At 39.6% G+C, this 26,253-nt stretch overlaps 1 protein-coding gene across 6 annotated transcripts; it reads left to right on the top strand.

Annotated features, from left to right (window-relative positions):
- The first annotated feature begins 458 nt into the window (after positions 1 to 458).
- On the top strand, positions 459 to 20,539 carry LOC138850913 (WD repeat-containing protein 73-like). Of its 6 annotated transcripts, none has more exons than XM_070081783.1 (6): positions 459 to 885; positions 2,885 to 3,038; positions 7,359 to 7,450; positions 10,771 to 10,898; positions 11,429 to 11,513; positions 19,388 to 20,539. In XM_070081783.1, exons 2-6 carry the CDS (start codon positions 2,968 to 2,970, stop codon positions 20,089 to 20,091), a joined length of 1,080 nt encoding a protein of 359 aa, XP_069937884.1. In that variant the 5' UTR covers positions 459 to 885; positions 2,885 to 2,967; the 3' UTR covers positions 20,092 to 20,539. The 6 variants fall into 6 exon arrangements, with proteins under 6 accessions (XP_069937884.1, XP_069937883.1, XP_069937880.1 ...); XM_070081782.1 differs by lacking the exon at positions 459 to 885 and adding an exon at positions 1,153 to 1,198; XM_070081779.1 differs by lacking the exon at positions 459 to 885 and adding an exon at positions 1,547 to 1,818.
- The last annotated feature ends 5,714 nt before the right edge of the window (positions 20,540 to 26,253 follow it).

Genomic DNA, 26,253 nt, shown 5'->3' on the forward strand with positions numbered 1-26,253 from the left:
CAAAAGCGAAAGTTGATATTAAGTGGACTTCTGCAACAGCTTTGGTGTGAGGACGTCTCGCTCTCGTTTGAGCATCAGTGACAAATATCTACCCTGTTCTCTATGAAAGGCTTGTCCTTATTTTATTCTGCCTGTTGGGCACATCAAGAAAAGGGCGCCATTTATCACTTCCACTTTAATGCTCGGAGGAAATTTATTGGTCTTGGTGGGAATAAATTACCGAATTTATGCGAGGGTGTAGGTTTCCCACTCTGGGGCTTAAGCAAAGGGAATCTTCCTGACATAATTAGGAACTTTTGTATTCCTGTCTGAATTTGCAAAGTGAGTGCATATTCTTGTTCCTTTCCTCACCAAATTTTGGGCAATACTTCTTTCTTGTACGCAGCGTTGTGTGACCACTATGGGCTTAGCGCTTCCTTGTACAAGCAGGGCTCGATACGGCGAGAGCTTCAGTGACTCCCTACCCAACAAAAGAGAAAAATAGTGGAAATTGAACTCGTGTATTAGACTTCTGCGTCAGCCTTCATCGAGTGTGGACGTCTGTCTCTCGCCTGTGTATCAGTGACAAATTTCCACCGTTCTCTCTGGGACGCTTGTCCTCATCTATTCTGCCCGCCGGGCACTCTACAGGATGGACACCTGTTCATCGGGTTACTTGAGCCAGCTCCATTTTTTTCCGCTCTGTGGATAATTCTTTAACGGTCTTTGGTGGGAAGCTGGTTACTGAACTCAGGTGGGGGTGTGTGTGCGTCCCGCTCTGCTGGGACTTGGCAAGGTGGTCCACCGGATCTAATCGGAAACTTAAAGTTTTATGTCTCTGTTTACAAAGGAACTTTTGTTGGCAACAAATCTCCCCCAACATTGGGAAGGCGGTCTCCATACAGCGTATGTTGTCAGTGGCCCTGATAAACCCAACAAAGAAGAAAAAAAAGATATAAGTTAAGTTTTTTCAGATACACATAAAGTCACATAAATTATCATACATAGCAACATGTGTGTAAATTACCAAAAAAGTCAGACAAAGTGTCTTATTTCCATTGGGGTCCTTGTAATAACTGATAAAAGGAGATATACTAGGAATAAGGTATTTAGCGCTTCTTTTTTTTATATAATAATAATAATAATAGGAATAAGGTAAAGTGAGTTATTTGTAAGTATTAAGTCCTGGAGACGAGGAACTTCTGTGCCGACTGAACAAGTCAGAGAAGAGGAAGAACTCTTGCAATTATCGGCAGAAGAAACCTTTTTTATTTATTTATTAATTTAAACATGATACATAAAGTACAAAGAAATACAGTGGTTAAGTGTAACATGGCAAAGCCCCTAATATGCAGAGCATTATGGGCAGGCTTAAAATTAACTTAAGATTAACTAAGCAATGATATATTCAGTGGTAAACATTATCATAAACAAATAACAATTAAGCACAAATGAGTATTTCAAAGATAGGTCATATGATCATTTACTGTGTTGCTGTGCATTCAGTAGAATGGAGTATTCTGTTAGGTAATGTAATTAAAAATAACAAAGTTTCATTGGGTCACAGGTTAAACATTTATGAGATACAATTATTCAGTATTTATTTAGTTGTGGTTGAGTAAGTGATTTTTAAGAAGATACTTGAATTTATAAACCGACATTGTTTCTTTTATATTCATAGGTAATGAATTCCAGACTTTTGGGCCTTTTATGTGCATTGTTTTTTTACATAGTGTGAGATGGACTCGAGGAACATCAGAGTGATCTGTGCCTTGTGTTATGGTCATGTGTTCTGTTGAGGTTGGCAAGGAGAAGTTTGAGGGGAGGTTTTATATCTGAGTTTAGTGTTCTATGTATGTAGTAGGTACAATAATAAGTATGGATGTTTTGTACAGTGAGTAAATTTAGAGTTTTGAATATTGGTGGAGTGTGCTGCCTGTAGTGCGAATTTGTTATCATTCTAACTGCAGCCTTTTGTTGGGTAATTAATGGTCTGAGATGGTTTATTGTTGTTGAGCCTCATGCACAAATTCCATAGGTGAGATAGGGGTAAATAAGTGAGTGATATAGGGCCAGGAGGGCTGACTGTGGAACATAGTACCGTAACCTCGATAGTATGCCTACGGTCTTGGAAATTTTCTTGGAAATTTGTTGAACATGTTTCAAATTTGAGTCTGTTATCAAGGTGGATTCATAAAAATTTTCCCTATGTGAACTTTGTGATAGGTGATCCGTTTATCATTATGTTAAGAGGGACATCTGTAGCTCTGTTACCAAACTGAATGAAATAGGTTTTGTCAATGTTGAGAGTAAGTTTGTTAGTCCTCATTCAGGTAGACATTTTCTGTAATTCAGTATTCTCAGCAAACTGCACGTAATATGAAGAAGAGTTCTGTCTGACTTATTTGGGTGGGGGGGGGGGTTGGGAGGGGAGATTATCCTAGCTAATTTAAGCTATATATGATAATTGTACTTATTTGACTAAATAAACTTACATACCTTTTAAATTACAGGTATCCTCACCTGCTCACCTGTATGTGGTTGCAGGGACAAGGACCCCAATGGAAATGTCACTTCGACTTTTTTTTTTGGATTATCCTTGTTAATTAGCCTGGTGGCTAAAGCTCCCGCTTCACACACGGAGGGCCCGGGTTCGATTCCCGGCGGGTGGAAACATTTCGACAAGTTTCCTTACACCTGTTGTCCTGTTCACCTAGCAGCAAATAGGTACCTGGGTGTTAGTCGACTGGTGTGGGTCGCATCCTGGGGGACAAGATTAAGGACCCCAATGGAAATAAGTTAGACAGTCCTCGATGACGCACTGACTTTCTTGGGTTATCCTGGGTGGCTAACCCTCCGGGGTTAAAAATCCGAACGAAATTTTATCTTATCTTAGTTCTTACAGCTCCTGAAGAACTCGTGCATGTAGTCATCAGAAGTGAACCTATAAGCTGCTGGCATCTCGAAGAAGAGGAACATCAGAAGAGCATGGAGAGGCATGACAGCCTCTCTGATTGTGAGGAATCAGACGATGAATGGTTCTTTGACTCGGTTAGAAGGTAAAGTATATTGTTTGTAAGGAAACATTATACTATTAATATTACTTTGAGAAGCAAAATAATATAATTACAGAATTATATATATTGCCTGAATTTGCTCTTGTACTAGAGCCTTGAGCTCAGTTGCAGAACCTGGTTGCAATCCATGGAGAGGTGGCACGTTTCCATAGACAAATAAGAGATAAGATAAGATTTTGTTGTAATTTTTAACCCTGGAGGGTTAGCCACTGAGGATAACCCAAGAAAGGCAGTGTCATCAAGGGACTGTCTGTCTTATATCCATTAGTGCACTCAAATCTTGTTCCCCCAGGATGCAACCTACACCAGTCAGACACCCAGGACCCCAATGTTAATAAGTCACTCTGTCTGATTTTTTTGGGTTATCCTAGGCTGTCTACACATATGCTGCTATGAATGATAATCTATGTAACTGTATTTGTGTATACCTGAATCAACTTCATTATTTACTTGCTAGGGGAATGGGACAACAGGTGTAAGGAAACACCTAATGTTTCTACCCTTGCTGAGGAATGAGCCATGAACACTCAGCGTGTGAAGTGAGAGCTTTGCCTACCAAGCCACAGGCCACATGTATCAGGCCATGGGCCACCAGCTAATAATAATAATAATAATAATAATAATAATAATAATAATATCTTTATTTCTACAAGTACATGATACAATTTACACAAACACCTTATTCAACGACATACTATATAGAAAGCTCCTGGTTATGCAGAGCATTTTGGGCAACTTAAGTTAATTTTGTTCCCAGGGCATGATCCTCACCAGTCATCTGACACCCAGGTACTTCATGCTAGGTGAACAGTGACAGCAGATGTCTTAAGGAAACATGCCTCAATGTTTCCATTAGTACCGGGGATCAAACCATGGACACTCAGTGTGTGAGCTGAGTGTGCCACCAGTTGAACTATGGGACAAGTTGCTCTAGTTCACCTAGAAACAATAGGTACCTGGGTGTTAGAAGACTGTTGTAAGTCACATGGGCTGGCTCTCTTCGGTTACTAACCCTTATGGGTTAAGTAAGTAAATTTATTTAGGCACAGGCACATGTAAGTACAGTTATCATACATAGTGTAAATTACCTAGGATAACACAAAAAAGTCAGATAAAAATGACTTATTTCCATTGGGGGTTAATAACTCCTTATTTTTTGGGTTTTCCTAGGTAATTTACATGTATGTTACTACATGTGATAATCTGTGTAACTGTATTTGTGTACCTGTACCTAAATAAACTTACTTAACCTTACAAGATCATACAGGTTTAGCACATGTTTTTGAGGGTAGTAATAATAATTATTCCTCTACATGCAAGTTTTTTTAGTATAATCCTTCTGCTTACTTCTTAAGCTTGGTGTCATAGGGAGGTATTCACATTTGTGTTATAAGCTCAATGTCACATAGAGGTACTGTATTCACAATTGTGTTATTGTATTTAGTCAGTATAGACATACAACACTGTACTTCCATCTTGGAAGGTGGCTTGATGCTGGTAGGATGAGCCCCTGATCTGAAGAATTAGATTTATCCTCCCCTTCATTGAACGAAACTTCCAATTCTTGATGGTGCTGTGTGACCCCTACACACACACATACACATACATACTCTATATGCATACATATATTGATTATACAGTGAACCCAACCTTTTCGTCTTTAATTCATTCCAGAGAGTCTGATGAAATGTGAAATCGGTGAAAACTGAAACCATTTTCCCCATAAGAAATAATGTAAATCCAATTAATCTGTTCCAGTTACCCAAAAGCATTAACAAAAAATAATTTTTTATACATTAATATAGATTTACATACAGAAAAGAATGAGAAATCAAGTAGAAAAAATAATAACATGACACTTACCTTTATTGAAGACTCTCGTTGGTGTATAGAAGATGGGAGGAGGAGAGCTCTTGCAGCTCTACCCTCTACCACAATCACTACCACCATCACAACCACTACCACCCTCTACCACCATCACAACCTCTACCACCATCACAACTGCTACCACCCTCTACCACCATCACAACTGCTACCACCCTCTACCACCATCACAACCACCCTCTACCACCATCACTACCACCCTCTACCACCATCACTACCACCCTCTACCACCATCACTACCACCCTCTACCACCATAACCACTACCATCCTCTACCACCATAACCACTACCACCCTCTACCACCATAACCACTACCACCCTCTACCACCATAACCACTACCACCCTCTACCACCATAACCACTACCACCCTCTACCACCATAACCACTACCACCCTCTACCACCATAACCACTACCACCCTCTACCACCATAACCACTACCACCCTCTACCACCATAACCACTACCACCCTCGACCACCATCACAACCACTACCACCCTCTACCACCATCACAACTACTACCACCCTTTACCGCCATCACAACCACTACCACCATCACAACCACTACCACCATCACAACCACTACCACCATCACTACCACCCTCTACTACCATCACAACCACTACCACCATCACTACCACCCTCTACCACCATCACAACCACTACCACCCTCTACCATTACTACCACTACCACCCTCTATCACCATCACTACCACCCTCTATCACCATCACTACCACCCTCTACCACCATCACTACCACCCTCTACCACCATCACTACCACCCTCTACCTCCATCACCACAACCCTCTACCACCATCACAACCACTACCACCCTCTACCACCATCACTACCACCCTCTACCTCCATCACCACAACCCTCTACCACCATCACAATCACTACCACCCTTTACCACCACCACTTTCGTATTTTTCTACAAACTTTTTCTTTAATTCTATCGTGTTTCTCACCTTCTTTACCAAAGGACTGGCATTAGCAGTTTTGTTTGGGCCCATGGTGGCTTATTTAGCAGTCACACAGAATAAACAAGTACAAGAAACAATGAATTATTATGAAATTATTACTTCTCAACATCTTCGATTGTTTGTGATCTGTTTTGTTAGCACATATACCCCTTTTCCAACATCAGCTTTCTTGATATCTTTTTTATTCACCAGGATGGAACTGATCATTGATGCAGACTTCCCGTACATCCTGGCGAGATCGGCCATGCGTATACCACTTTCGTACTTTACCTGGAGTTTACCTGGAGAGAGTTCCAGGGGTCAACGCCCCCATGGCCCGGTCTGTGACCAGGCCTCCTGGTGGATCAGAGCCTGATCAACCAGGCTGTTACTGCTGGCTGCACGCAATCCAATGTACGAGCCACAGCCCTGCTGTTCTTTCTTGAATTCTATCATGTTTCTCGCCTTCTTTATCAAAGGGCTGGCACTCAGGACTTTCTTTGGCCCTGTGGTGGCTTGGTGGAGTAGTCGCACTCAAGAAACAAGCACAAAAAACAATGGATTATTATGAAATGTTTTGGATGAATGCATTGGATGAGGCTTACTCAACGAGAAACAATGGAAAACTGAGTCACGAAAGCATGGGAATCTTTTTTGTGGGCGCTCGAGTGGCTGAGTCACGCGGACGCATTTGGGACGGACCATTTTCAACTCTACAAAAACCGAGCGGTTGTAGAAAAATGGGACAAAATTTAGTCAAAGAAAGTCATTGAAACCCGAATCCTACGAAAACTGGGGCATACGAAAACTGAGGTTCCACTGTATGCTTCTGAAGACTGCTGTTAAATTTCTACAATGCTTGTGATAAGCAGGTTACTCACTAGTGTACAGGAGTGAGTGTGCACCTCAGTGAAAAAGATCTAGGTTAAGTAAGGGTCTATTTAGGCTTTATACATAATTTTACCATCTGACAATGGTTTAACATAGTATGTTACTTAAAACTGGACCCAATATAATCCTGAGTAATACAGGACATTGAAACAAGACTCCTTATAAGTACCTGCTGCCTGTATTTACCTAGCAGTATGTGAACCTTAATTAATCTTTTTTTCATCTATCTACTGCTCCATTTGTTGTTAACAATTCCTCCTATTCACTTTATGCTCCACTTATATTATTATCAACCTCATATTTATTATCCTCATCCTAATCCCCCATAATTCTCTATTCCTCATCATCAATCATTATTACTGCCACTCTTTGGCATATTCGCTTTCCCATCCGTATTTATAAGCATTCAAAGCATCCATTTTGTTTTCCAGACATCCTTTACCTACAGTATATACCCATAAAATTTATTCAGGCTGATAGTATTTCATATGTCATCTTATTTAAATGGTTTATTCAGAAATTTAAAATTTTCTGACTTGCACCTATCAACATGTGTATGTTACAGATACGAAGACTTGCTAATATACGATGTACATGGGTTTATTTGCTCTGCAGCCTTCTGTGATGACAGCAGATTGCTTTTGGCAGTTTCTAGAGGTGAGGGGTAAAGGTTTCTTGTGGTCATCCATAACTATTAATAAAAATGAATGTAGACAAGTACAGTAAATGTTTGATATAATGAACCTCTTTATAACAGACTTTGGAAATGTACAGGTAAAAATTCACTGTGTCAATCCTGTTGGTTACAGGATTGTTCAATATTGTCACTATGACAGGAAAGCAATCTCTTCACTCTCCACCACAATTATCATTACTGGCCACTTGCTCCCCCTATTAGTTTGTTATATTTAAGGTTTACTGTATCATATATGAAGTACATACAGAAGATAATATGTAGAACATTTTCCTGCATCCATAAGTATAACCTTCAACAGCATATAAAGTCCCATGCCTCAGCATTAGACGACACACCCACAATAAACTCTGGCCCCTGAAAACAAATTAGTGTTCTTTTCTTGAGAACAATCTAGACAAGTACCATGACTTACGAAAAGTATAGAGTAGGTCTTATCTCTGAGAAACAACAAAACGATAGCCATACTCCTCGTGCGTAACTGAATATTTATTAAAAATCTTTGTATATAAAAGGCCTGAGACAAAAAAAGCGTGCAAAGTTCATAAATTACAATCATTTAAAAAAAGCACTGTGTTTAGCTAAGTGTTATTGTATTTGAGCTGTTGAATATGTACATTTAAAATGTAATTTGTTGTTAATAGTTTTAATGTAAAAGTTATACTATATTGAACCTCATGATACTTTTAAGTAACCTAATTCTACCTAATGTTTACCCAGTTACTGTTAAGCTTGCCAGTTATGTTCTTATTTTAATTTTTCTTTCTTGTCTTTTTGTTTATTTTTTACTTTTATATAGATAGTAAGATGCTTCAGTTTATAATTTAACTGTTATATATACTACTTCATAAAACCTTTTATTCCTCCTCACCCTGTTTCTCTCTTTTTTTTTTTTCTTTTCTGTTTTCTTTTCATTATTCTCTTTGTGTTTCGTACACTTGTATTTTTTTTGTTTTGCTCACACACATTCCAGAGTCTGGCCCTAGGTCAGACTCGGGGAGTGGAAAAGCTCTTGGAACTCATCAAATGTACCAAAGGTTTTATATTATTTTTTTTTATTAACACATTGGCCGTTTCCCACCAAGGCAGGGTGGCTCAAAAAAGAAAAACTTTCATCATCATTCACTCCATCACTTGCCAGAGGCATGCTTACACTACAGTTATAAAACTGCAACATTAACACCCCTCCTTCAGAGTGCCGGCACTGTACTTCCCATCTCCAGGAATCACGTCCGGCCTGCCGGTTTTGTTGAATCCCTTCATAAATGTTACCTTACTTTTTTTAATGTGTTTATTATGCACCCCAAACCAATCCTGTGGGCAGTAATCAAAAGATTACAGAGGTACATTATAGGTCCAGGGACTGGGCCCCAAAGTTTTGATAGCTGAACAAGTGACAAAGGTAATGAACTCCAGGTAGATATGGTCACAATCATGACAAGTTACAAAGGTATTTACAGATTACAGAGGTACATAATGGGTTCAGGGACTGGGAACCAAAGCTTTAATAGTTGAACAAGGTACAAAGGTAATGAACTCACAAGTTACAAAGGTAATGAATCATGTAAGTAAGTAAATTTACTTACTTACGTTTATACATGGCTACAAGTTACCTTGCTTACACTCCAACAGCACGTCAAGTCCTAAAAGCCATTTGTCTCCATTTGCTCCTATCTAACATGCTCATGCACGCTTGTGGGAAGTCCAAGCTCCTTGCACACAAACTCTCCTTTACCTCCTCCCTCCAACCTTTCCTAGGTCGACCCCTACCCTGCCTTCCCTCCATTACAGATTTATACACTCTCGAAGTTATTCTATTTTGTTGCATCTTCTCTACATGTTCAAACCATCTCAATAACACCACCTCCAAGGTATCCTTTTAAATTTGTGAATTTCATTTATTCAACATTTTATTGAGGAATCTGCAAATAGATTTGATTTTCCTCTGACAGTACCTATATTTTTTCAGGCTTGTCACACAAATTAGTAAACAAGTTATTGAATATGAAATACCATGAGCATAGTTTTCCTCCTGTAGCTAGAAAATGGTTAATAAAGATAGGTAATTATAACCCCTATATTGAAAACTAACCATAAGATTTGATTAAAATTGTGCTCAATGAGCTTTTCCACTTAGTAATATCACTTATTTCTGGTCATTTTTTCTCCTGGACATCAGCATTAACTAAATTAAGAATGATACATTACAAAGATACAATTGTTGAAACACTAAATGAACCCAAATCTTAAATAAAACTTGAGTCCTGTATGTGGGAAGTACAGTGCCTGCACTCTAAAGGAGGGGGGTAGGGATACTTGCTGTTTAGAATGGCATCTAAATTGTATCTGCATGCCTCTGGCAAAACAGTGATAGTATGAATGATGGTGTTTCTTTTTTGGGTCACTCAGCCTCGGTGTATGACGGCCAGCATGTTAAAAAGAAAGTAAAGCTTATGTAAATTACATAAAACCAGAAGAGCTCTGTGGCAGACCTACTGATTCCTATGAGCTATGTCATATTCTAACTTAATTTTTTTCATTTAAGTTAGGATCATAAATGGTTGTTCCATCAAAGCCAAAAGCAAATTTACCCAATAAATACCCTAAGATATTTTGCCTTTTCAGTTGCATGCAGTTGTAGTGATGACTAAAATGTCATAATATAGTCAGACAGTGTGTTCCATTAATACAGTGTCTGGATATGGGAGCCATAAGATTCCTGAACACATCCTCTCCTTTCTGATTGAAACACAGTAGAAGTTCTGTACTTTTATTTCAATTCCCTCCCTTTGTAAGCTTCTACATCAGTACTTAAAAGACATTTACCATGTGCTTTTTAATTTTTACCAATAATAACTTACCAGGTTGACCAACCTATACTCTATTTAGTTAAAAAAAATACATACTATAAAATATTCACTGTTCAAATTTTTAGTTCTTTTGACTATTTTTGTGAAAACTGTGGTAACAAACTTGAAATTAACAGCAATACTGTAATGTATTTAGAGTTTTAGTAACCAACACAGTAGGTATAATTTCTTTGTGAGTATTTATATACTGTTCTGGAACAAAAGGGTGTATACAAAAATCATAATACTGTAATGTTGAACTTTCTCAGTTGTAGTAATATTCATTAGTCATATTATGATGGTATTTTCATTATCTGCATTGAAAGAGAGAGGTCCCTGTGGGGTTCCTCCGTGAATACAACAATGTATGAAAGGATATAATTAGTGTCTGTGCTCCTGAAAGGTATTTTTTCTTGTTTGTATATATATTTCAGAACAGCACCATGAGGTATGGGAGCTGGGTTTTCCAGATAAATTGGTTACAAAGAAAGATGCAGGCCTGGTCAAAAATCGAGACTTCAGTTTACTGGCAGCTGGTTACACTGAAAGTATGACAAAGAAGGTAAGGAATATTTCATGTAAATAGAGAGATACTGTATATTTTTTATGGTAGAAATTAAACATTTTTGGGTAGCCCTAGAATGTTAGATGGGTATGGGGGATATCTCTTATGGATAACCCCTGGAATGTTAGATGGATATGGGGGCTATCTCTTATGGATAACCCTGGAATGTTAGATGGAAAATCCTAAAATGGTAGATGACAAAGCAAGGTCTCCTTTTGTAACTGGATGGTAGGCATGTTTTCACAAGTTGGAAACAGAAGTCTTTCCTAGCCAGGAACAGGAGCTTTCTGTAACAGCAGAAATTTTCCCATAAGTTCAAGAGAACTTATGGGAAAATTATGGAAAAATGAAAGAAATATATTTTCACTCAGTTTTAATGTAACTGTACTTTGTACAAGTATTTGCTAACTCAGTTTGCCAATGACAGTGCTAAATGATACTTTTCTTCTTAATTGAACAATGTCATTGTAAACTTTTCCTGTAGTGTTATTAATATGTAGTTTCCTTCCTTTCTTTTGGCTTTGTAGATGGTGTACGTGGCATCGGGTGTGGTAACCTCAGGAGCAGATGGTGTGCACTTTTATTCCATACCACAGTCTAAGTCAGAATCAGGTAACAAACATTTAAATTATTTTCTGTTTATTAGTGTCTACAGCTTGAAGGAAAATAGGATTCATAAAGTCATAGAACATGATTGCAAAGAAATCATGGAACGAGTGGGATTTGACCTCATGGTGAGCCAGTCCTAAAGCCAGTAGGCCAGTGTGCACTGGCCTGCTAGTTTTAAAACTGACTTACCTTGGGCTCAAACTCCACCCTATCCATGTTTAAAATTGGGTGTTTCCTTTGTATGAAAGACTAGTAATAAAAAATACATTATATTCTTGTATGTTAAGTTTGAATTAACAAGACCCACACATCTGTACTTAAGTACTATTCATTATAATTCACTTTGCAATAATTTTTCCTTTCTCTTATCATTCGGTTATAAATAATTTGATCACTATCACCCAGAGAAAGTAAATTAGCTAATTTAGTAATCTGCATAGTGTAGGTCTTTGTTCAATACGCTCTTGTTAGGGAAGAAGCGCTGTATAGCCCTTGTGGCTTAGCGCTTCTTTTTGATTATAATAATAATAATCTTGTTAGGGAAAATTTTTAATCTACTAAGAAAATTATGTAATTTGCTCAGTTTCATGTTTTACCTTACCAATGGGCCAGATTTGTACACAATTTGGTTAATATTAGATTTCAGTTTTTTTATTACTTTCATCATTAGGCACACATAAAAGAATATTGTTTGGTTGGCATAGTCTATGATATGAGAGGTATGGCATTATTGTCTGTGACCTTGATTTATCCTCACATGTCATCAAAATGTCCTTGATTATCTTGGCCATCATGGCTACCCTGGAAATATTGATAGTATGTGATGGAAATCCAGCTACTATATTATGTAGAATTTTTTCCCTCGGATGCAATTGCTTTCTCCCTTTGATGGTGTCTACAGTTGCTTTTTGAGAATGTCTTGTGCCTCACTCTTTATGTCCATTAAATAATTGATTTTGGATATTTACATCACCTCATCTTGCTTCCAGTTATAAAACATGGCATCCAGGAGAAGTACTATTTACTCTTGTTGTCAAGAATAAGAACGAATCTGTGATTTCATTGAAGAAAGTGAAAGTTTTAGATATGCTTAGAGGTGGAACATGTGTGATTGAAATTGCCCATGTTTTTTATTTTAATGAACTGACCATTCATGTATTTGAGGTTGTTCAAGTGGTACAGATTTTTAACTGCTGAAGAAGAATCAAAGAGGTCAGTAGAGCTAAATAAGACTGAAATGTTACTGAATGCATGAATTGAGAAAAATGAAGAAAAGGGCCCTGCTTACTGCTCAGATAATAGGGTGTTAATTTGTATCATACTATAAAACTGTTTGAGAAGAAGGAAGGAGAGCCTTCACAATAGTATGTGCTTAATTCTGGTTGATTTGAAAGTTTTAAAAGCTCGGTTGTCTTCCTAACATTACATTTTCCAATGAGAGTATATCAGCCAATCATGTAGATGACTTTGTGCAAGGAAACAAGTAAGTTATGCACTTAGTTTCACAGCATAAAAGGATCATTTCAGCTTGTGTGTGCCATTGCAACAGATTTCCAATACAAACCTATGTTTATTTTTCATGTACGTAGGCCATTATAAGGTAAAGACAGAACCTACTTACCCATTATTTGGCACTTTAATAAGGATTAGCATGGATGACTGATGCCTGGTTTGTTGAATGGTTGAAACTGCTTCATTCCTGCAGTGATGGTTTACTTGGCCAGATAAACCTTTGTGTTCAAGGTTTTCCTGATTCTTGATAGTTATTTGGAGACATTCTGAGATCTTACAGCCCTGGATCCAAATGTCATTGTGGTTTTACCATCCAATATAACCTCTTTGATATTATTATTATTATTACATTGGACACTTATTGTGTTGTCTCTCAGTGTACTCGTGGGACCCCTGCTTTACATCAGGGGAATGTTGCATCTCCTGCATCTACGGGAGTGATTTTTGGTACCAATCCCTCCAGGACCTTGGTGCCTTATCGCACTTTGTGTGCCGTGAAAGTTCTTTGTACACTCTCCAGGTCTGCAATGTCGCCAGCCTTGAAGGGGGCCGTTAGTGTACAGCAGTATTCCAGCCTAGAGAGCACAAGCGATTTGAAGAGAATCATCATGGGCTTGGCGTCCCTAGTTTTGAAGGTTCTCATTATCCATCCTATCATTTTCCTAGCGGATGAGGTAGATACATTGTTGTGGTCTTTGAAGGCGAGATCCTCTGACATTATCACTCCCAGGTCCTTCACATTACTTTTCCGCTCTATTGTATGGTTAGAATTTGTGGTATACCCTGACACATTTTTAATTTCTTCAAGTTTTCCATATCTGAGTAGTTGAAATTTCTCCTCGTTGAACTTCATATTGTTTTGAGTGGCCCATTCGAAGATTTGGTTGATGTCCGCTTGGAGTCTCGCAGTGTCTTCGATGGAGGTCACTGCCATGGTGATCCAGGTGTCATCCGCAAAGGAAGACACGGAGCTATGACTTACATCTCTGTCTATGTCAGAAATGAGGATGAGGAATAGAATGGGAGCGAGTACTGTGCCTTGTGGAACAGAGCTTTTTACCATGGCTGCCTGGGACTTTACTCTGTTTACTATTACTCTTTGTGTTCTATTTGTCAGGAAGTTGTAGATCCATCTACCAACTTTTCCCGTTATTCCTTTATCCCGCATTTTGTGTGCTATTACACCATGGTCACACTTGTCGAAAGCTTTTGCAAAGTCTGTGTATACTACATCTGTATTTTGTTTATCCTCTACAGCATCCAGGACCTTGTCATAGTGGTCCAGTAGCTGGGACAGGCAGGAGCGACCTGCTCTAAACCCGTGTTGCCCTGGGTTGTGTAATTGATGGGTATCTAGGTGGTTGGCTATCTTGCTTCTTAGAACCCTCTCAAAGATTTTTATGATATGGGATGTTAGTGCTATCGGTCTGTAGTTCTTTGCAATTGCTTTACTGCCACCTTTGTGGAGTGGGGCTATGTCTGTTGTTTTTAGTGTGTGTGGGATGACCCCTGTGTCCATGCTCCCTCTCCATAAAATGCTGAAGGCACGCGATAGGGGCTTCTTGCAATTCTTGATGAACATGGAGTTCCACGAGTCTGGGCCTGGGGCAGAGTGCATGGGCATGTCATTAATTGCCTCTTCAAAGTCTTGTGGAGTTAGAATAATATCCGAGATTTTTGGGATGACCAAATTTTGGGTTTCGTTCATAAAGAATTCATTTGGATTGTCGACCCTTAGAGTGGGCAGTGGCTCGCTGAACACTGAGTCATATTGGGACTTTAGTATCTCACTCATTTCTTGGCTATCATCTGTGTATGTCCCATCCCGCCTAAGCAGGGGCCCAATACTGGATGTTGTTTTTCCCTTAGATTTGGCATAAGAGAAGAAGTATTTTTTTTAATTTCCTTTTTTTAATTTCCTGTGATTCTTGTCTCCTATAAGATTCCTTCAGCTTAAGTTCGATATTTGCAATTTCATTGACTAGTGCCTCCCTTCGTATTTCAGATATATTGACCCCACTCAGCAGCTCTGTGACTCTTCGCCTTCGTCTGTATAGGGAACATCTCTCTCTTTCTAGTTTACATCTTCTCTTTCTTTTTCTTAATGAATGTGTCTTGAGAAGATCTCAAGAACTACAGAATTCATTTTTTCAAGGCAAATGTTCGGGTCTGTGTTGTTTAGGATATCTTCCCAGCTTGTTTCATTTAGGACATGGTTTACTTGTTCCCACTGTATGTTTTTGTTATTGAAATTGAATTTCGTGAAGAGACCTTCATGACTGCTCACATTTTGCTGGTCCGGAGCCCTGTGCATACATGTCTGTACCTCTATTATGTTGTGATCTGAGTGAATTGTCTTTGATACAGTTATATTACGTATCAGATCGTCATTGTTAGTGAAGATGAGGTCCAGCGTATTTTCTAGTCTTGTAGGCTCTACTATTTGCTGGTTTAAGGTGAATTTGTTGCAGAGATTTAATAGTTCGTGTGTGTGTGAATTTTCATCTGAGCTGCCTCCCGGGGTGATCTCTGCTAAAACATTGTTTGCTATACTCCTCCATTTTAGGTGTCTCAGGTTGAAATCTCCTAGTAGTAAGATGTTTGGGGCAGGAGTTGGGAGATTTTCCAGACAGTGGTCAATTTTCTCAAGCTGCTCCTGGAATTGCTGGGAAGTTGCATCTGGAGGCTTGTATACTACCACAATGACAAGGTTTTGGTTTTCGATCTTTACCGCCAAAACTTCAACTACATCATTTGAGGTGTTTAGTAGTTCTGTGCAAATGAGCGACTCTGTGACATACAGGCCAACCCCCCTTGTTGCCTGTTTAGTCTGTCGCATCGGAATAGGTTATAACCTGGGATCCATATTTCGTTGTCATAATGATCCTTTATGTGGGTCTCTGTGAATGCTGCAAACATTGCATTTGACTCCGTGAGCAGTCCCTTGATGTAAGGAATTTTGTTGTTTTTTGACGGCTTTAGACCCTGTATGTTTGCAAAGACAAATGTCGTATTGGTGGAATTTAGGGGGGTTTTATTTGCTGGCTCTAATATCTGTTGTTCTGGGGTAGAGGCCAATGTCCGTGCCTCTGCTCCAGAAGTGTTTTCAGGTGGTGTAGGATTATTGTCATTTCTTGCCAGTCTTTTTTCCCTTCTGGCCCTAAAAAACCTCTGTCCCTGGAGAGGTTGTGGCTCCTCTCTTTTGTTTCCCATAGTCTGGCTGGTCTGTGTCTTCTAGTCCCCTTTAGATGATGTGCCTGGCAGTATGCATTGTAGCATTTTCTTTCATGGATTGATGAGTGACACATTTCTGGGTGAAATAAGTTGCAAGAAGGGAAGTTGCACTCTCCTGTTGTCATGTGGGTGCGGCATTTTTTGGGATGGTCAAAGGTGCATGTCCCACCTGTTTTACCAGATATACCGTGCCTGCAGATACCCAAGGCATAGTATTTACATAGATTGTACTTCTGTTTGCTAGGATTTATTGTAGCTGCGTTCACTGCTGGTGCATTTATTTTTCCTGTTTCCTCAATATCTTTTACCCCTGTATGGACATCAGTGCTTCCACCAGGTTTTGCTGGTAGTGTGTCGACACTATTCCCTGAGGCATCATCCCATTTTGATCCATCTCCAGCAGTATCTCTATTTTGAACCTCTGTGGACTGAATAACGTTGTCTTCAGTGTCCTCCAGGACAACACTAGTACCCTCACGAGCGCTATCTTCTAAGACATCACTAGGACCCTCTGGAGCACTTTCCTCCAGGACAACACTAGCACCCTCAGCACTGTCCTCCAGGACAGCACTAGCACCCTCTGGAGCACTTTCCTCCAGGACAACACTAGCACCCTCAGCACTGTCCTCCAGGACAGCAGTAGCACCCTCAGGAGCACTGTCCAAGACAGCCCCGTCCCTACCACCCATCTTTTTTTCCCAGCTGTCATACCATGCTGACATGTCTTTCAAGAAGGATGTTTTATTGGTGTTCTTGTCTTTTAATATAGATGTCATTTCCTCATACAGGTGTATCTCGTTTGGGCAGACCCAAAAACATCTCTCTGAGTTTATGTCAAGTGTGGTCACTGGTTTAAAATCCCTGCATATACTATGGGACCATTGACCACACAGATGGCAAGCAATCCAGGCCTGTCTTCGTCCCTTACCCTTTCTGCAGACTACACAGATCTTCATGGTGGTGGTCATCTTACAATACATGACAACTCTCCTAGCTAGCTAGTCTATAATTCCAGTGTTTGATAGGGTGCGTAGAGCCCTGTCAGTTAGTGAAACCAGTCAGCTCAATAAAGGATTACTGGAAAAAAAAAAATTAAAGAGTAATAGGTGTTCAGTTTGATACAGAAAGTATAACTTTCATGTTTGGGTGCCGATGGCTTCAATAATGGAGGAATAATGATTTTCATTGTGTATATAGCGACCGCTGCTAACTGCAGGTTTAAATAAACAAGAACAAGAATTAGAAAGAAAATAGAAGAAAACCCAGAGGGGTGTGTATATATATGCTTGTACACGTATGTGTAGTGTGACAGACAAAAGACACCAGCAATCCTACCATCATGTAAAACAATTACAGGCTTTTGTTTTACACTTACTTGGCAGGACGGTAGTACCTCCCTGGGCGGTTGCTGTCTACCAACCTACTACCTACAACAATATACATATGTGTATTAATTTCGCCTGTTTGCGAATTGTTAAGCATTTCAAATCTCTTTCGTTGTCCACTGCATGTGGCAGGATTCAATGAAATAACTTTCAAAACGAGCTTGGTGCCCGGGGGTATGGGAAAACATCGCTTAGCTTCGGCTAAGCACCTATACTTATCGCAGGTCTAGTCTCTTGGTAAAGTACTGTGGACTCTGATACAGAGTTAGCAGGTTCGAGTCCTGCTGTGGACATAGAGACAATGTTTGTAAATAATTTCGCCTGTTTGCGAATTGCAACAAGTCTATAGGCCGTCTCCCACCGAGGCAGGGTGACCCAAAAAGAAAGAAAATCCCCAAAAAGAAAATACTTTCATCATCATTCAACACTTTCACCTCACTCACACATAATCACTGTTTTTGCAGAGGTGCTCAGAACACAACAGTTTAGAAGCATATACGTATAAAGATACACAACATATCCCTCCAAACTGCTAATATCCCAAAACCCCTCCTTTAGAGTGCAGGCATTGTACTTCCCATTTCCAGGACTCAAGTCCGGCTATATAAAAATAACCGGTTTCCCTGAATCCCTTCACTAAATATTACCCTGCTCACACTCCAACAGATCGTCAGGTCCCAAATACCATTCGTCTCCATTCACTCCTATCGAACACGCTCATGCACGCCTGCTGGAAGTCCAAGCCCCTCGCCCACAAAACCTCCCTTACCCCTTCCTTCCAACCTTTTCGAGGACGACCCCTACCCCGCCTTCCTTCTACAGATTTAAATGCTCTCCATGTCATTCTACTTTGATCCATTCTCTCTAAATGACCAAACCACCTCAACAACCCCTCTTCAGCCCTCTGACTAATACTTTTATTAACTCCACACCTTCTCCTAATTTCCACACTCCGAATTTTCTGCATAATATTTACACCACACATTGCCCTTAGACAGGACATCTCCACTGCCTCCAACCGCCTCCTCGCTGCTGCATTCACAACCCAAGCTTCACACCCATATAAGAGTGTTGGTACTACTATACTTTCATACATTCCCTTCTTTGCCTCCATAGATAACGTTTTTTGACTCCACATATACCTCAATGCACCACTCACCTTTTTTCCTTCATCAATTCTATGATTAACCTCATCCTTCATAAATCCATCCGCCGACACGTCAACTCCCAAGTATCTGAAAACATTCACTTCTTCCATACTCCTCCTCCCCAATTTGATATCCAATTTTTCTTTATCTAAATCATTTGATACCCTCATCACCTTACTCTTTTCTATGTTCACTTTCAACTTTCTACCTTTACACACACTCCCAAACTCATCCACTAACCTTTGCAATTTTTCTTTAGAATCTTCCATAAGCACAATATAAACAGCAAAAAGTATTCTCATTTTGTATTTGATTCCCCATAATTTAATCCCATCCCTCTCCCGAACACCCTAGCTAAATATTAACCCTTAAACTGTCCAAATGTAGATATATGTTTTCGCACGTAGTGCTCCGACCATGATTTTCTCCATTTGAAAGCATGTAAAAAAAGTAGATCTACATTCTGAGCACTGTGCGAGCAAATGTAGATCTACGTTTGGACAGTTTAAGGGTTAAAGGGCAAGTCATCAAGTCAGTAACCAGTTGGTCAAAAAATAATTTTTAATCATGAATTTTTTTTCCTCCAAATTGCTCACAGATGTGATCAGCTTAACCAGGGCCCTGAGAAAGGATGTGAAGGATGCCTCCTTGGCTTCGTCCGGCATTAGTGTTTACGTTGGTGAATCTCTCTCTCTCATCAACAGTTTTGATCTGAATTCAAGCAAAGTGTCTGAAGTCCTCAAGATTCCAAATGATACTGCAAATAATAGTGTTGTGGACTGTAAGGACGCAATTAGCAACATGTCTTATGTGTGTGAAAAACTTTTTATAGGCCTGAGAGACAGAGGAAATGTGCTTTTGTATGAGCCAAGACTAGGTAAGGTTGCACAAGACATAGCAACATCAAATATTTTAGAGAAAAATTGGACAATGGATGTCAGTCGTGGTGGAGACTTTGTGGCTATTGCTAACTCCTATGGTACTTTAAATGTTTATGATATAAGGAATTGTAGCAAAGCAATTTTTGCAGATACAGTGAAGGTGGAAGAAAACAAACTGGAGATCCACGAAGTATGCATTAGCCCAAATAGCTCTTTTGTATCAGTGTGTGGTCGTGACACAAATGTTCGTGTTTTTAACTTCAACAGAGCTGAGGTGAATAATGGAAATGTATTCACTCACGATGGTCATAGAGGACATAATGTAGAGAGTATTGTAACTCATTTATGGCACCCATCAAAGGACAAACTTGTTCTTTCTGCTGATAACACAGGTAAGCTAGAGGCTTGGAGGTTTAGATAGATCCAGTCTCTAGAGAAATTAACAGCTATATGTATATACAGTGGACTCCCGCCTTACGATCAGCTCCCAACTCGAACAGTTATGTAAGTGTATTTTTGTAAGTGCTTTTGTACATGTATTTTTGGGGGTCTGAAACGGACTAATCTAATTTACAATATTCATTATGGGAACAAATTCGTTCGGTAACGGCACCCGAACAAACTTCCGGAATGAATTAATATCCTAAGTTGGGGGTCCACTGTATTTAGAGTAATTTATCGAAGGGTCTCTTTAAAATGTGATTGCAGAGTACAGCAATACAGATTACAGCCAATTAACCCTTTCAGGGTCCAGAGGCCAAATCTTAGAGTGACAGCCAGGGTTCAAGAATTAAAAAAAAAAAAAAAAACTTACAGAATTAAAGATAATATTTTTCTTATTATTTTGTTAACACACTGGCTGATTCCCACCAAGGCAGGGTGGCCCGAAAAAGAAAAACTTTCACCATCATTCACTCCATCACTGTCTTGCCAGAAGGGTGCTTTACACTATAGTTTTTAAACTGCAACATTAACACCCCTCCTTCAGAGTGCAGGCACTGTAATTCCCATCTCCAAGTAATAAAACAAAAAAACAAAAAAATTCCCTAAAGTCAGTACCTGACCAGCCGGGCTGTGATTCGTACGTCAGCTTGGGTGCGGCCAGCAGTAACAGCCTGGTTGATCAGTCCCTGATCCACCACGAGGTCTGATCTTAGACTGGGCCGCAGGGGCATTGACCTCTGAAACCCTCTCCAGGTATACTCCAGGTATTTCAAGCTTACACGTATAAGGAAATCTGACTAATCTTTTCATTAATAAACTGAAAGACAGGGTACAGTGCATGTAATAAAGTTTCTTCATTGTTATTTTGCTTTGAGTTGCGAGTTAAAATCTGAGTTATGAGCAAGCTTCAGATACGCCGCCACTAGTTGGCGCAGCGAATGCCACAACATCCGCCCAGCATCCCAGTATTTTGTGCTTTTTGTGCAGTTATTTTGCCAAATTTAATTTTTCTAACCATGGGTCCTAAGAAAGTAAGTGCAGAGGACAGTGCTGAGAAGAAGAGGATGATTTCCATTGAAATAAAGCATGAAATCATAGAAAAACACGAGAAAATTGCTTTTTTTTTCAGTGTTTTCCTTATGAAACTAGTGATCTAGTGCAGATAACCTCACAAACACTCCGTTTTCTCTTATAATAAGACCTCAGAAGGGCAACAATAGGAAGATATGGCCAGAGCGATAATTATTTTTACCTCAGGAGTGGCCACCACCACTTGTCACATAATGACATATTTTATTCATTCTAGAGTATATATCATGTTTCTATGTTATTTATATTGTTTGTTATGTCAGATGAATTGTGATCGATAAGCCGTAGAGTTGATATTAGCGTTATATTGAAGGACTGTATTTTCTTGTGCCTCCCAAGAGCCAGGAATTCTGCTGGAATGGGTTAATGACATTTCATTTAATTTCAATGAGGAAAATTGATATGATATACGAGCAAACCGAGTTATAAGCTTGGTCACAGAACGAATTAAACTCGTAAGTCAATTTACCACTGTACTGTGTATGGTAGGGTTATTATTGAAAGAATTAAAGGCAAGACAGAGAACAGGATTGCAGATGAACAAGGAGGCTTTAGAAAAGGTATGGGATGTGCAGACCAAGTTTTTACATTGAAGCATATAAGTGAACAAAATTTAGATAAAGGTAGGTAAGTTTTCATTGAGGTTAGGGTGTGTAGGAGAGAGGGAGGTTACTTCCCAGTAAAAGTAGGTCTTAGACAGGGATGTGTAATGTCACCATGGTTGTTTAACATATTTATAGATGGGGTTGTAAAAGAAGTAAATGCTAGGGTGTTGGGGAGAGGGGTGGGATTAAATTATGGGGAATCAAATACAAAATGGGAGTTGACACAGTTACTTTTTGCTGATGATACTGTGCTTTTGGGAGATTCTAAAGAAAAGTTGCAAAGGTTAGTGGACGAGTTTGGGAGGGTGTGTAAAGGTAGAAAGTTGAAAGTGAACATAGATAAGAGTAAGGTGATGAGGGTATCAAACGATTTAGATAAAGAAAAATTGGATATCACATTGGAGGGAGGGAGTATGGAAGAAGTGAATGTGTTCAGATATTTGGGAGTTGACTTGTCAGCAGATGGGTTTATGAAGGATGAGGTTAACCATAGAATTGTTGAAGGAAAAAAGGTGAGTGGTGCTTTCAGGTGTCTGTGGAGACAAAAAACGTTAACCAATAAGGCAAAGAACGGAATGTATGAGAGTAAAGTGGTACCAACACTCTTTATATGGATGTGAAGCATGGGTTGTAAATGCTGCAGTGAGAAGGAGGCTGGAGGCAGTGGGGATGTCGTGTCTAAGGGCAATGTGTGGTGTAAATATTATGCAGATATTTCTTAGTGTGGATATTAGGAGGAGGTGTGGAGTTACAAAAGTATTAATCAGAGGGCTGAAGAGAGGTTATTGAGGTGGTTTGGTCATTTAGAGAGGATGGAGCAAAATGGAATTACTTGGAGGGTGTATAAATATGAAGTGGAGGGGTAAGGGTCGTCCTAGGAAAGAATGGAGGGAGGGAGGTAAAGAGGTTTTGTGTGCAAGGGGCTTGGACATGCAGCAGACATGTGTGAGCATGTTAGATAGGAGTGAATGGAGACGAATGGTTTTTGGGACTTGAGGAGGTGTTGGAGTGTGAGCAGGGTAACATTTTGTGAAGGAATTCAGGGAAACCAGTTAGCCGGACTTGAGTCCTGGAGGTGGAAATACAGTGCCTGCACTTTAAAGGAGGGGTCTGGGATATTTGCTGTTTGATAGTTTGACTTGAGCTTGATTCCTTCCCTGTTGCTTGACAGTTGTTTAAGCTGCAAAGTAGAGCAAAAACTTTAGACTTCTTTATGTACATAATACATAAAATCTGAAATTTGTGTATGGAAGCCTTTAAGTAAATGTATCAGTCTCTCTGGCAAGCTTCAAGGATCACTGATGCTTCTTATTTTATTAATGAGCAAAAATTAGGTTCATCAGGAGTGAGCTATGTGGTACTACCTGATTACCTCCCACCTGCTATGTGGTACTACCTGATTACCTCCCACCTGCTATGTGGTACTACCAGATTACCTCCCACCTGCTATGGGTTTAACACTTTGCCATGAATATAACTGGTAGCTCATCTATAAGATAAAGCATCCGGATGCATCCTACAATCATATAATTCTGCTTAAATTACACTCACATGTCAGTACATGTTATTACAGTTGTTTTAACACTCTTTTGGATTGGTCTTGTAATTTGTCAGGTAGCAAGGATTACATAGAAAAACCAAAGAAATAGAGGAGACATGTTCATGACACGGTGGCCCGTGGCCTGGTGGCTAAAGCTCTAGCTTGACACGGTGAATGTCTGGGTTCGATTCCTGGCGAGGGTTGAAAGATTGGACGTGTTTCCTTACACCGGTTGTCTATGTTCACCTATCAGTATAAAATGGGTACCTGGGTGTTAGTCGACTGGTGTGAGTTGCATTCTGTGACAAAATTGACCTAATTTGCCTGAAATGCTCAGGCATAACAAGCAGCTTTCTATATAGTAGTATGTCATTGATGTCAGCTAGACCTATATACCTTGTACATGTACTTGTAGTAAATAAAGATATATTATTATTATATAATATATTCAGACAGAGTAGAGGAAGACAAACATATGGAGGATGTCTGGCTGCCAGAGGACAGTTACCATCTGCTTAATACCCTTCAAGGGAGGTAGGTCTCTTGATCCTGGTGAGGGGCTCTTGATGTAAGGAATTGAAGTTGTCTTCCTTTACAGTTACTTCAGTCTTCTGGCGCTGCATGACCCTTTCAGGTTCAGCACTTCCCTATAAATATAATAATTAAAAATTAAAATAATTATTATTAATCAAGGTAATCATCATTGGGGTGATGCTTATAAAAGGCTCTTAATTCAAGGAACTGGAACCATGCTTTCCATAGGATCAGATCTAATTATCTTCCTTACCAAGCTACATTATTATTATTATTATTATTATGGGGAGCGCTAAACCCGTAGAATTATACAGCACGTGGGGGGGGGGGGAGAGTGGAAGGTATTCAGGCTCAATTCAGGGAACCGGAGCACAGATCCAATTCCCTAGATCAAGAGCCCCTCACCAGCGTCAAGGAACCTCCCTTGAGGGGCCCAAGCTACAGTACGACCCCCCTGGGTGAACAGATTAGATTTTTTAGATTTTGCCACCGAAGTGGCTAGTTTATTGTGCACCCCATATCCATCCTGTGGACGGTAGCGCGAGAGCATATGGATACACAAAAGGCCTAGGAACTAGGCCCCAAAGGGTTAACAGGAATACATATGGATTTATATCTACATATCTATAGTTCACTTATCTGTTACAAGCAAATTTAGGAAATTTGCTTAGTATATCTGGTATCTTATTTTCATTAATAAGATATCTTGACATGTCACATAGGTTATTATACTGTCTGTCTCTGTATTCCTCAATAAGTGGACAATTAAGCACATAGTGTTCAAGAGAGTGACCATATGCCTGATCACATAATTTACATTTAGTTTGATCATCATCTGTGTGTCTCCCAAACTGCCAGAAGTACTTGTAACCAAGCCTAAGCCTGGCCACTACAACATCAGTCAGTCTGTTCACATTGCAAGTTGCTCCATAAACATACTTATCTACGTTCATGTTATCATAGTGGGTTATAGATCTACTCAGGCTTCTAACTGCATTCCTATAACAATCATTTTCATTATTTACTTCTCTCCTAATATTATTCCTAATGCTAGACACAGTTATACCAAAGTTATATTCTACATTCTCCTTCTCGATACTCTTCTTGGCTAACATATCAACTTTATCATGAAGGAGTAATCCAATGTGTGATGGGATCCATAGCAATTGTACATTAATTCCTTTGTCCCTAATTTTTGAGTATCTATACCTGGCTTCCCCAATGAGCATGTTGTTGGAGTCATTATATGAGCCAAGAGTGATGGATGTTACAAAAAATGTGATTTCTAATAAGCATAGAGATCTCCAGTGAATACTAGAAAGGACTGCCCTTCTAGCATTCAGCCTGTTACTGGTTTTTTTGTAACAAGTAGTCAGTATCCTGGTCCAATTATCCATTAGAATTTAATAGTAAGATTCAATAGTGCTTCAGGATTACAAGTGGTAGGCTACTAACTATAGAAATTAAAATTTAAGAAGTTTATTAATAAAGTTGTCTAGGTGGACAATGTCAAAGTAAATCAAAGTAATCAATTGAACATAATATAGAATACAAGTTGCTACACTTCTCTTGCATACAGTAGTATTGTGCTGAAGGCACATATCATATCTTTATGGCTTTTAAGTACCGTCTGGTACACTGTCAGCATTTAAGAACATAATACTAATACAGTACGTATATACAAGTGAGTATATGTGTATGTGTGTAAGTGCTCTAAGTAGTTCGTTATGTCTCAAGACTTGACTAGACTTAACCAGTGACTGACTAAAAGTCCTCACATAAACTAACTTCTTGACCAACCTGGCAATCAGAACAGCTTGCTTGAACAATAAAGTGACCGATTCTCCGAACAGCAATATAACAAGCAACAGCAACACAGAATCAGGAACAAGGAGATAATATAGCGACACTAAGTAGGGACCATCAGCAGATCCTCCACAAAAGTCACAAAACTCCCATACTACTGAATCTAAGTTCAGCATAAGAAAATCCCCAACTGTGAAGGTGCACAGATACCAGTATAAATTAGGTCAGAAGCTACAGCTCAGGACCTGAGTTTCTCAGTGTCAGTGTGACACAACCTCAGTAAAACGTCGAAAATCACTAAGACTAGGCTAGGCTCTGTGAAAAGAGTTACACAGAACTAACAACAAGAGAGAGCGACAGAGATGATGTTCCAACAAGGACCAGCAAGGGAGAGCTGGAGAGGGAGGTGTTGGAATCATCGTCAACCAGAGAGAGAGCTAGCTAGAGGCAAGGCAGTTCTCTCACCAAGGTGAGGTGTGATCACCCCATCCTGACCACGTGACTCCCTGTGGACTGCTGCTGCCCAGCAACTACAGAGCTGTCAGCAACTACAACAGGACAGGCA

Source organism: Cherax quadricarinatus, unplaced genomic scaffold (genome assembly GCF_038502225.1).
Source record: "Cherax quadricarinatus isolate ZL_2023a unplaced genomic scaffold, ASM3850222v1 Contig4187, whole genome shotgun sequence".
Taxonomy (NCBI): Eukaryota; Metazoa; Arthropoda; class Malacostraca; order Decapoda; family Parastacidae; genus Cherax; species Cherax quadricarinatus.

Excerpts from the sequence above, each read along its gene's own strand:
- LOC138850913 (XM_070081783.1), top strand. The coding sequence starts at position 2,968 with ATGGAGAGGCATGACAGCCTCTCTGATTGTGAGGAATCAGACGATGAA. Across the intron at positions 10,899-11,428 it reads CTGAAAGTATGACAAAGAAG|ATGGTGTACGTGGCATCGGG; the intron begins GTAAGGAATATT and ends TTGGCTTTGTAG. Across the intron at positions 11,514-19,387 it reads ACAGTCTAAGTCAGAATCAG|ATGTGATCAGCTTAACCAGG; the intron begins GTAACAAACATT and ends AATTGCTCACAG.